Source organism: Chroicocephalus ridibundus, chromosome 2 (genome assembly GCF_963924245.1).
Source record: "Chroicocephalus ridibundus chromosome 2, bChrRid1.1, whole genome shotgun sequence".
In the NCBI taxonomy this organism is placed as follows: domain Eukaryota; kingdom Metazoa; phylum Chordata; class Aves; order Charadriiformes; family Laridae; genus Chroicocephalus; species Chroicocephalus ridibundus.
In genome coordinates, this window is record NC_086285.1 from 47,161,306 (window position 1) to 47,173,014 (window position 11,709).

At 39.5% G+C, this 11,709-nt stretch overlaps 1 protein-coding gene across 1 annotated transcript in view; it reads left to right on the forward strand.

Annotated features, from left to right (window-relative positions):
* The window catches only part of LOC134510842 (collagen alpha-4(VI) chain-like), a 42,349-nt gene extending 31,157 nt beyond the window's left edge, over positions 1-11,192 (forward strand). The window contains 10 exon segments of the mRNA XM_063324067.1: positions 1,475-1,510; positions 2,406-2,442; positions 3,031-3,042; positions 3,154-3,641; positions 6,520-6,610; positions 7,725-8,396; positions 9,279-9,372; positions 9,589-9,820; positions 9,822-9,858; positions 11,020-11,192. Coding sequence (XP_063180137.1) covers positions 1,475-1,510; positions 2,406-2,442; positions 3,031-3,042; positions 3,154-3,641; positions 6,520-6,610; positions 7,725-8,396; positions 9,279-9,372; positions 9,589-9,820; positions 9,822-9,858; positions 11,020-11,192 — 1,872 coding nt within the window.
* The last annotated feature ends 517 nt before the right edge of the window (positions 11,193-11,709 follow it).

Below are 11,709 nucleotides of genomic sequence, written 5' to 3' on the forward strand. Positions count from 1 at the left end.
AATGTAACTGGCCCACTTTATTTTATGAAGCTGAGCACAAGAATGACCAATAGTGCCAGCTGGAATGCATTGCCTTCCCTTCTGCTTGGCTGCTCACATACGTTACAGACAGACAGACCTTGTGTGCTTGTGAGCCAGATAGCTGTTGGCCTTGCCAATCTATGGTTCAAGAAATCTTCAGAGAGATTTCAAGCTCAAGATCTCCTCTTCAGGTGTAGAAGTGAGAGTGGAGCTTGGGAGGTATGGGCTGGTTGGGTTTATTGTAGTAGCAGTCCATCAGTGAAATGGGAAAGTGGGAATTCTGTGGGAAGTGGAAGAGATAGGGATGCAGGAAGGGATACAAGTAGTAGGCAGGGCCAGCCAAAATAGGCCTGTTTTACCCATCCTCCCTAACTTCGTGGCCTGATTACCCATATGGGTCAAGTCTGCACAGCTCAGTCACCACTAATAAGTTGCTGCAGTAACATTCATTAGGGCTCAGGCAACTCACAGTTAACTCTTGCTGAGCAGTACCAAAGAAGAACTGGGACCTGCTGGGAAACATAAGAAGATAAAAGCATGGAATGGCTGTGATAATGCTAACAGCAAGACAGCAGAGGAGATGGGGAAGGTAGCTCAGGCAGGAGATGGAGGAATGGAAGGTTAGTTGGAGCAGAAAGCAACAAATATGGAGATGGCGTTGTAATTTAGGGATGTAAGGAAGTATATGATTTTGGTAAACCATAGTGTCATGGTAGGGAGAGGCTAAGGTAAAGGTTGTGGGATGTGTAGTTCAAATTTTTCTGGTGTATCTCACTGCAGCCCCCTGTGAATAAGTGAAAATTTTCAGTAGTCTTGCTACATATCTGAATTGCACACATGATGACAACTTTCAAGCTGCCTTGAAAAAATGTTATTTTGCCTGTATTTTACTCCTGTTATGAAGATTAAACAATACTTTTATTTTGAAAAAAGGCGCTTGGAATCCTGGCATTTGCCCACAGTCCCAAGGAGAAGGCTGCAGAGTAGCAAAAGCTAGCTAGACTGGTCGAGCAGTCATGATGTGTGTATGGTCTTGCAGGATCTCTCAAGGTAGAACTGTGGGGATTGTACCCTGCAAGAGCAAAGGGCAAGCCTATCACACATCAGAGGTTGAAAAGGATGTAAGGTGCAGGTAACTGAACCACAGCACGTAAATTGCCGTTTAGAAAGGAAATCCAATTCTGAATTATACTGTTCCTCAAGGGCAACAAATATTGAACATTTATAAAATCAGGAAGGAAAATGAATGGAAAAATAGGTGTGAGAAGTAGTTTGCAACTCTGCTGGGAACGGGTCCATAGAAATCCATACTGGGAACTGATGTCTCCTCATATCTCAAATTCACAAATGGTTATCAGGGAAGGACTGTATGCCTGCATTTTCTTTGGGCTACAGAGTCATAGATGGAAATACGTTGTCAGGGTCTGATTTTCTGGACCTGTGTTTGGTTTAGGGCGCCAAGGGACCAATGGGCACCGTTTTAATGGAAGTAAGTTAATACTTTACAGCTAACTCACGCTGCATGGAACTAACAGTTTTAGTCTTCTTCCATTTATAAGCACTGACTGCAATGAGCACAATTAGCTGTTAGAAAACCATATCCTTTTCAAATAATTGTCAGAGTGCAGTGGGTGCTTCTGTTTAGCAAATAATCAAGGATTGAGAAACAATTATACATATGGATTAATGCTGTGTCCTAACTTTTGCAAACTGTTAGACCATTAATATTCCTTTATTTGTTCCTTCAAATCCACACTTTGAAGTTTCCAAAGTTCCATTAGTAACTCTAATCCAGCTCAGGATTAGAGTTACTTTTCACTCTCTTGTAAAGGAGGGCATTTCCACAGTAACAGCTGTTTTCACTGGGAATAGCAAGGCAGGATTTCTTCAGAATCCTAATCCCCTGTAAAATTAACACTTCTGAATAAAGGCTTCATCTAACCCTTGCATGGACAACTACCTGCAGGCAATACTATTGCAGGTGTGTTCTATGTCCAAACGGGGTCCCTCCTCTGTGGACCTCATTCTTCCTATGTGAGTTGCTATTGAAATGCCTGTTCTTTTATGAAAGTGCCATTGCCTGGTGACATCCTAGATCAGATTAGTACACAAAATAAAGAATGGATAAATGGTTGCTTAATACTCCAGATCATAAATAAATGCCAACAGAGCACGTCTAAAAAAACCCTTAGTTTCTGCAGCAGGGGCAGAGCCCCTGTACTATTTGAAATAGAGAGGAACTGGAATGTGGGATTCTGGATTTACAATAGTGAGGGTTAGTTCAGGAGCTGGGATATGACCTTCAGCTCAAACCAATAGTAAGGTTCCCAGTCTGGGATGATCTGGTATTTGCCATTAATTGCTTTTTTGTTTTGCTCCTGCAGCCTTGTGAACTTGTGAATTTTACACGAAAAAACTGCCGTAAGTAGGGAGCATCTTCTTTTACTGCTGATTCCACCTAGTCACTCTTCTTAAATGGAATAGCCTCCATTGGAGACCCTCTAGACTGGTAGTCTGTATATGGGTTCAGTTTGATGATGACTGCTAGTTGTTAACTATGAGGGGTTTTCAGCAGGTGTATGAAACAGGCTTATGCTTTTTGCTCATTTTTCCTGTGTCTTAATTACAAAAACTGTAACAAATGTGTCTTGTCCTCATTTAAGATTAAATTAATTCTTTGGCATTTTGCCTACCATTTTTGGGGAGTTATCTGAGAGAAGACAATATTTGTATATCACCTGTCCTCCAGATTTCGAGTGTTCAAGTGTTGATTCTCTCTCAGACTTATATGCTCAGCAGAACCCAGAACAATTTCTTTAATTCTCACCCAGTAAAATTGCACTATTTTAAGTATTTAATTGTGGAAGAGAAGTGCTGTCTCTCATGGACAGATTCTGTCAGTTGCCTGAGCTTTGGATCAGGCTCTTTAGTGAAAGCAAGTGTATGTGTCACTATTTTAAGGAATATGAGTCCAAAATAATTTATTTGCTCTCCACCTTTTCATTCCAGCTTGCTCATCAGGTAAGCCCGTCTGGCCTCTGCATGTCCGTTCTTTTATAGACTTGAAGAAAAAACTAACAATGTTTGAGTTGTGGAAAGGTTCTCACACAATTTTTTAATTTCAATATACAGACACGTGTCCAGTTTATCCAACTGAAGTGGTGTTTGCCTTTGATATGTCTGATGATGTTACACCAGCTGCATTTGAAAGAATGAGGAACATTGTTATGTTATTGCTGAAGACCATTAAGATCAGTGAAAGCAATTGCCCAACAGGTGCTCGTGTCTCCGTTGTTTCTTTCAATACCAATACGCGCTATCTCATCCGATTCTCAGAATTCCAAAAAAGCAACTTGCTGCTACAAGCAGTCCAGAGAATACCGCTAGAGAGGACCACTGGAAAACGTAATATTGGGGCAGCCATGAGATTTGTTTCAAGAAATGTCTTCAAACGTGTTCGTCAGGGCATCCTCACAAGAAAAGTTGCCCTATTTTTTGCCAATGGTCCATCGCAAGATGGTGTCGCCATCAACACAGCTGTACTTGAGTTGAGTGCCTCGGATATCACTCCAGTGGTTATTGCCTTCAGTGAAGTGCCAAATGTCAGACGTGCCTTCTCAGTAAGTAAATAGACTATAGAAAACTGAGTCAGTCATCCATTTGCTTACCTTTTGATAGCTGTATGTGCCTTGTGGCCAAGAAGGCCAATGGCATCCTGGGGTGCACCAAGAAGAGTGTGGCCAGCAGGTCGAGGGAGGTCATCCTCCCCCTCTACTCTGCCTTGGTGAGGCCGCATCTGGAGTACTGTGTCCAGTTCTGGGCTCCCCGGCTCAAGAAGGACAGGGAACTGCTGGAGAGGGTACAGCAAAGGGCTACCAAGATGATTAGGGGACGGGAAAACCTCTCTTATGAAGAAAGGCTGAGGGATTTGGGTCTCTTCAGTCTGGAAAAAAGATGACTGAGGGGGACGACCTTATCAACACTTATAAATACTTAAAGGGTGGGTGTCAGGAGGATGGGGCCAGGCTCTTCTCAGTGGTGCCCAGTGACAGGACAAGAGGTAATGGGCACAAACTTGAGCACAGGAAGTTCCACCTAAACATGAGGAGGAACTTCTTTACTTTGAGGGTGGCAGAGCACTGGCACAGGCTGCCCAGAGAGGTGGTGGAGTCTCCATCTCTGGAGACAGTCAAAACCCACCTGGACGTGTTCCTGTGCAACCTGCTCTAGGTGACCCTGCTCTGGCAGGGGGTTGGACTAGATGATCTCCAGAGGTCCCTTCCAACCCTACCATTCTGTGATTCTGTGATTAGTACAGGAGGCAATTAACAATTTTTGTTTTAAAATGTGACTTCATATAAAAAGGTAGTAAACAAAAATAAGCAATCCATTCTACCAGGTACCAAAAGAAAACAATTTTAAGTTTCTTTAAGGTTTCATAATATGATTCCATGTTCTCTGTCTTTTCAATTTATTTTTGGATCATCTGTGCTCAGTTTTAACTTTTTAAAAATAAAATTCCTTCCAGATGCTGTTTCTTCAAAATTATCCTTATAGAAGGAAACTATGTTTATTTTCATGTGACAAAAGGTGCAAAACTTGGAGTCTGATCTAGTAGCATCTTAAGTCATCCCTTTAATCTTCATGTTACATTTATTCTCATGCAGCCTCATATCTGTTAGTCAATTCACATATTTGTCTGGATGAATATTAATTTAGCAGAATGAAAAAATTTTGCTGGCATATGAGAAGGAAGCCTACCGCTTATTCACTGGGTTTCTCCAGAGGATAAACCAGAGCAAACATCAGTATTTTGAATTACAAATCCAAATACATATGATAACATCTGGTATTTACACAGGTACCAACTTTCCATAAATCAGCTTTCACAGTAGAGAGGTTTAAGAAAGCTGCTTAGCAGGGGGAAAGGCAAAAAGTTCACTGCCCAGCTCTCCTTTATGGTTACAGTGGCGGGAAGGCAACCAACCTCGCCACAACCACACAAGAAAATACAGTATCTCTTTTTCTTTTAGATGGACTTGCGCCCTCACAGTTGACAGTCGGTTTGATCTTCATGATCCTACCAGCCTGTAGCCACAGATACTTGCTGGCTTTGGTTAGTTTGCTTTAGGAGCCTCAGTTTGGAGATCACTTAAACAGTCATTGCCAATTCTAATTCCTCTCAAGAGGCCTATCTATATCATCCTTTACAGACATTAATCAGAAGTTAATTGTGTTGTGTATAACACACACAAAGCTTAAGTTTAATGCAAAGAAGTAATTATTTCTTTCCTCACCATTTTAGCTTATCCACATACATATTCATTTCCTGCAATATTATGGTATTTTACAGCCATTTTTATTTTTCTTAGTCCACAAGGAAATGTTTTTCCCTTGAATCACATTTGGATGGGGTTGGGTGGTCAGTGAAATTGTAGGATGTTGTTGGAGCTTCTTCAGGGTTCCTCAAGCATTTTTGCAGTCAAATCATCTGCTGGCAAAGATTGTCTTTGTTCTTCTGATCACAGGCAACATATAGGTTTTTCTAATGCTAGAATTTTCTAATGCTAGAATTTTCTCTCCTGAGAAAACATCTTCACTGTGGAGAATTACTCTTTGTCCCAGAAAAAGCTGAGATCAGAGATACTGCCATTTACTCTGTAGCGCCCTATTAAGAAAAGAAAAAAAGCGGTAGCCCTTCACTGGCAAAAAAACCCCAACAACCAAAACCAAAACCAAACCAAATCTTAATATCTTTTACCTGTGCTAAGATTTCCACTCATACGTATAAAGCTGTCTCCCCAGATTTTTAAAGAAAGTATTTTTCAAGCCAGAATATAGTGCTCTGCATTGTCAAGGAGAGAATATGGTGACCTTTACAGAAAGCTCTTGGTATATGTATTTAGACCACGAGGTTTTCTTACATTTGCATTCAATTGCAATCTCACAATGACTCACAGCCACAGAGTAGCACATAGCCACCCCAGTCAAGACCTGGGTAGCCACATGCGTACAAACAGAGAATAAAAGTTGAATGCCTACCTAATCTAGGATCTAGGAAGAGCAGAAAGACAATGTATAAAATGAATGTGAACAGAGGACCTAAGTTCAACACCATGCAGAAATATCCAGGCTAGTTTTGATTAATCTACCATGACTGTCTTAAAGCAATACTCTTAGCTAATAAGCTGTGCTAACACCTATTAATTGTCATTAGCAGCTACACTAACCTGGCAATCTCAGTGTGGCACAGCATGGAGTTAGACATTTAGGCACAAAGCAGTTTCCTTGTAATGCTTCAGGGCAGTCAGAATGCTCCAGAACGACAACTGAAAAAGTCTTCTGTGTACCCGTTCAATATTACAATAGCAGTGAAACCACCAAGTCAGGGATAGTATTTTAACAGAGAAATAGTAATGATATTGAGAACAAAGAGAAAACATCTGTATTTCACATACATCTTTTTAATGTTACTTTTGTGTCTGCTTTAAAACATAGATTGATGATACTGGAAGATTTCAATTATTTGTTTGGGAAAGACAACAGGATGAAAGTTTGAAGAACATCACATATTGTACACTTTGCTTTGGTAAGACATTTTACAAATTCCGGGTGTTGTATCGGTCTTTTTACCCTTTCAATAAAAATTCCTATAGATTTGATTTTGCCATGTGATGTTGGGGAATTTTTATGGTGCCCCCTAAGCATGTTTAAGCTTAAATATATTTAAAAAAATATTAATAAACAATACACTGGGCAGAGTCCTACTGCCATAAGTGGTTCTACAAGGAGTCTGCAAAGATGCATTAAGAGGTGATTCCTTATATACACTTATACCAGCACCAATCCTATGAGCGGTTGCATGGTGGACTCAGCCCAGCTCTGCTGCCCCAAAGTGGCCCCTGAGTGCTCGCATTCTTGGATGGCTACAAGACAATGCTGTGGCTGTTTCTTGGCATCACCAAGGGTAACTTCACCCCCTTACAGGGATTTGTTCTGTCTCTGGCATTCCTGCTTCCAGCCAGTTTAATCCCTTCTAAATTTGGCCTTCTTGCCCATGCCAGATCATTCCTTGGTTACAGATTAACACTGCTGAGAAGTTAGTTACAATTTGAATTTTCCCTTCAATGAATGGTAAGAATTAGAATCTCAAAACCACAAAAGCTGTTTAATTGGTTTCTGTCTTAGCCATGTGAAATTAATTATTGTGTTTGGCATTTCCTTTTTAACAGAAATGCACTTAAAATAGCATTATGATTCTGGGGAACCAGGCTCGTTTACTGTAAATTCTATGTTGTGGGGGTGGGAAAAGCTACTAAATTATAATATTTAAGAGTGATGAACAATGATCCAAGACGAAAAATGGACTTTGTTCCAGTGTCTTTTACAATTTTAGATTTTCACAGAAGAAAATTTCTCAAGGGAACTCTTACATGTTAAGTTTTAATTTATGAACATTTTTTGCTCTCATGACTGAATAATTTCCCATGGTATCTTAAAACATTGTTCAGCAAGACTCATCTGTTATTCCTTACTAGAACAAGAAGATTTCAAGTTGCCAAATTGATTTTTGTTTTTTAAATAAAAAAATTAACAAAAATAAAATAGATGAATAGGACTGTGTGATATTTTTTTTTCTCTATGAACTATTGCTTTTGTTGTGTTGCTAAATAATTTGCTGCCTGTTGGCTCCTCCTCTCTAGATAAATGCAAACCAAGTACCAGCTGCGTGGTGCCCTTTTCTCCCCCTGTTCTGATGGATATGGATATCACTTACATCATGGACAGCTCTCGAAGCATCAGCAGTGAAGAGTTTCAGAGAGCCAAAGACTTTGTGAGCAACATGCTAGATCAGTTTGTCATTTCCTCACAGCCAAATGAATCATACGGAGGTATCAGAGTGGCACTGCTGCAGCAGGCTCCCAGGGGCTTCCTGCCTGACAGAAACCAGACCCCTGTGGCCTTGGAGTTTGATCTAGTCACATACAGCAATAAAGATTTGATGAAGAAACATATCCAAGAATCTGTTCACCAACTGGAAGGACCATCAGCCATTGCTTCTGCCCTGCAGTGGGCGGTTGAAAATGTGTTTTTTAAAGCCCCCAGACAAAGAAAACACAGGGTCGTATTTGCAATAATTGGAAGCAAAACAAGCACATGGGACAGAGAGAAGCTGAGAGAGATTTCACTCGGAGCCAAGTGCCAAGGATTCACCTTGTTCACTCTTGCACTTGGCAATGACGTGAGTGACAATCAGCTGATGGAGCTGTCAAGCTCCCCTACAGACCAGCACTTACTGGCATTGAGCCGGGTTTCAATGTCTGAGATGGTATATGCTCAGAGGTTTAGCCGTGCATTTCTAAATCTTCTACAACGTAAGTAGCACAAAATGGTATTTGCTTAAATTATGGAAAGAAAGGGAAATGGTGTGTAGAAAAAGGTAGACAAGGTGTATGCACTATCATTCAGTTTCTAGCCGTAATTTAGCTCCTCAATCTTTCATCTTTAGTTTGCTGCCAATGCTGGACGCTAACGGAAGTGCCAATAATGACAGAATAGCATTATATTTTAATGGTGCCTTAGGCCAAAATCTGAAGTAGTTTTTTTCCCCTAAATTTGTATTTAATGTGTGGCTTTGTTGACGCCACTTTCACTAAAGAAAGACCATTCTTCAGCCAAGAGAACACAGTTATATTCCTGATTTAGGCCTACGTTTCTCCTCTGACCATTAGCAGGTCCAGATTTACTGAGCTGTTTATGCCTATTTAGGCTTTGAGGCAGTCACAAGCTTAAACATTTAGCGGATTTGGCATTAACCTCTCTTTACTGCAGCTATTCCTCGTCTGTAGAGTAGAGAAAGAACTTCTTCACTTTTCAAGACACATGCATGCAGATTAGCAGGTTTTAGGTGCTTTGAAATACAAACGAGAATATCAAGAAGGAAATGGTGACTGATTTAAAATCCTCATCAGAAGCATGTATAGAGATGTCAAAGTTTCTATAGAAGGATAAATAGTGTATTACAGAGCAAGACAAAAGTATAAAAGGTTGGTTCAGGAGTCATTCTTGTGTAGCTGATATCTAACATAATTTTCTCTGTCGTGGATGTAGCACCACTCTAGATATGGTGCATTACTTATTGAAAGATGCAAACTCCAGTTCACAACAAAAAAAAAATCATGTGATGCTTTTTATTAAACATACTGGGGTTTGGAGGACTTTAACACTCACCCGTGGTATCTGTGCTTTCCCCACAGAAGAAACGAACAGTTATCCTTCACCTGAACTTCAAGAAGAGTGTGAAAACTTAGATCAGGGAGACACACAACAGCAAGCGTCTGCAATTGAAAGGTTTGGAATTGCCTGTTAAACTTCTTGAGTGTGTATCTCAACATCAGATTTATCCCTTTGGGTTAGTAGTTACATTCAAAGTAGCTTTAACAGAAACAGGATCAGGATCAAAAATTTTTTTCACATTATTCAGAAGGAATGAACCATATGCATTTTTTTCAAGGACATAGTGGTGCTTAAATACTTCATTTGTTTTCTTTTTCCTTTCCTTGGAAGGATGCCTTTTCCCGGAACTGGTGAAACTGGTTATGGTCATGGTTTAGAAGACATTGAAAGAACTGAAAGTGGAGTCTGGGAGAATATTAGAGAGACCACCACAGAACCTGTGTACACAAAGCCAGAAATGAGATATGATTATGAGGAGAATGAGTATTTCACAGAGGAAGATACTGAAGGAGAAAAGCCACAAGGGTATGGAGAAGCTCAGGAGAACGAGGAAAACTTAATAGGCAACAGTAGAAACTAGAGCTTCCTATAGTGATTATGGTATGATTTTAGAATATGAAAATCTTTTTTAATTCAGTAAAAAGACTCTAAATTGTGAAGGGATAGTCAAATATTTATACAGTATGAGGCATTTCCATTGATTTTATTTTCTAACGTGTTTTTTCACCATATGTTTGTATTCAGTCCAAATCTATACAGCAGAGTTTGTAATTAAAGGCTGAACTGCAGGTGTCATTGTGACCTTATTTTTTATTTGTAACTTTTTGTAATCATATAATATAAAGTTCTAGTCCTCTTTACTAAAACAGCAGATCATTTTAAATCCCCAAGTTGCACTATAATTACTGAGTTACTCCTGCTGCTGACTTAGCTTAACATGGAGGAACTAAATATGTCTACAGTCTGTTCCTGTGGGAAGAACAGGATCCCTCAGCAGAGATATCCAGTCAATATATATATTCTTCATGTTTTTTACTTTGCTTCCTAATTATGCCTTTTTCTTTGCAGATTTGCTATTTGACACAATAGATACGGGATGCTGATAGTGAGATGGTTTGTCACCAACATTCTTTTAACACTATTGAGTGTTTTATTGTTTAGACTACAATTGGAGAGAATTTCTATGAAAATAATGCAATGGTGTCTGCATAGCTTTGGGTGTGGTAGCTCATTGCTACAGCTGCCATCCCTTTGTTTTTCATCCCTCTCCGTTCAAAAATGGTTCTGGGAATGTCTGGTAGCCCCACCCCTGATGAGAGAGGACCAGTGCTTTTACAAAACTGTTTTAATGTTGGATTTTTAATTAAGAGCTAGTGTGCTTCTGGGAATGCCACACATCCACAGTGCGTGACAGACTTGCTGAGCACAGATGGAATGTGTCCTGTCACTTAACTGCATGTGTAAAATCTTGAATCAGTGCTCTCATTAACCAGTGCACGAACTCTGTGGTTGCACAAAAAATTCAGTGGCTTAAGTTACTGTTTATACTTTACCAATAAAATATTTCCTGTGAGCCAGGGTTATTGCACTGATGGTGGGAGCAGTGACCTAAACCACTTATGGGAGACATATGAACTGCCATTCCCAATCCCAGCCTTTCATCTGCCAGTTTGCACCAAACATTACTTTTCCCTGAAATTACAATACTGAGAAGAGTGAATCTTTCGTTCATTAAATCTGTCTCTTATTTGCCTTTTTCAGATGCATGTGACCTTGTTCAAGATAGTGGAGAATGTCAGAGTTATATTCTGAAGTGGTACTACAACAAAGAGCAGAAAATGTGTGGTCAATTCTGGTACGGGGGCTGTGGAGGCAATAAAAATAGATTTGAAACACAAGAAGAATGTGGATTCTTGTGTATAGAGTCTTCCTAGTGCAGAGATACTTAAATTATGTTCATTCTTCAGTTATACTGTCAGGTTGATGGGGAAAAGGGATTGAAAGAGAAAGCTTTACATAGCTACTTTGCTCCCAGGTTTCAGTTGAAAGAAATACTTGATTATGAAATTATTATCTAGAAACTTAATAGAGAAAATAAAATTAAAACTATTTCACAGTTGATCTGATACAACATGTTGAGTACTGAGCAACTTCTGTTAGCCAACAGTGTATTGTTTAAAAGGGATAAAAGTATTGAAACTTGACTTTGTTCCAGAAATACCAGAATGTGCACTTTTTAAAAGTACTGAATAAAGTAAAACAATACCTCAGAGATTTTTATGAAATACCATTGGATGCAAGACACGTCAAAATGTTTTGATGCATTTTCTTGTATTTATCCTGCTAATAGAAAATACCAAAAAGCATTTAGCTCTTAAATGACATAGACTTACTAGAACTTACTTCACTTTGATTTAGAGGATTTTCTACCAAAGAGTCATTCTTGGCTTT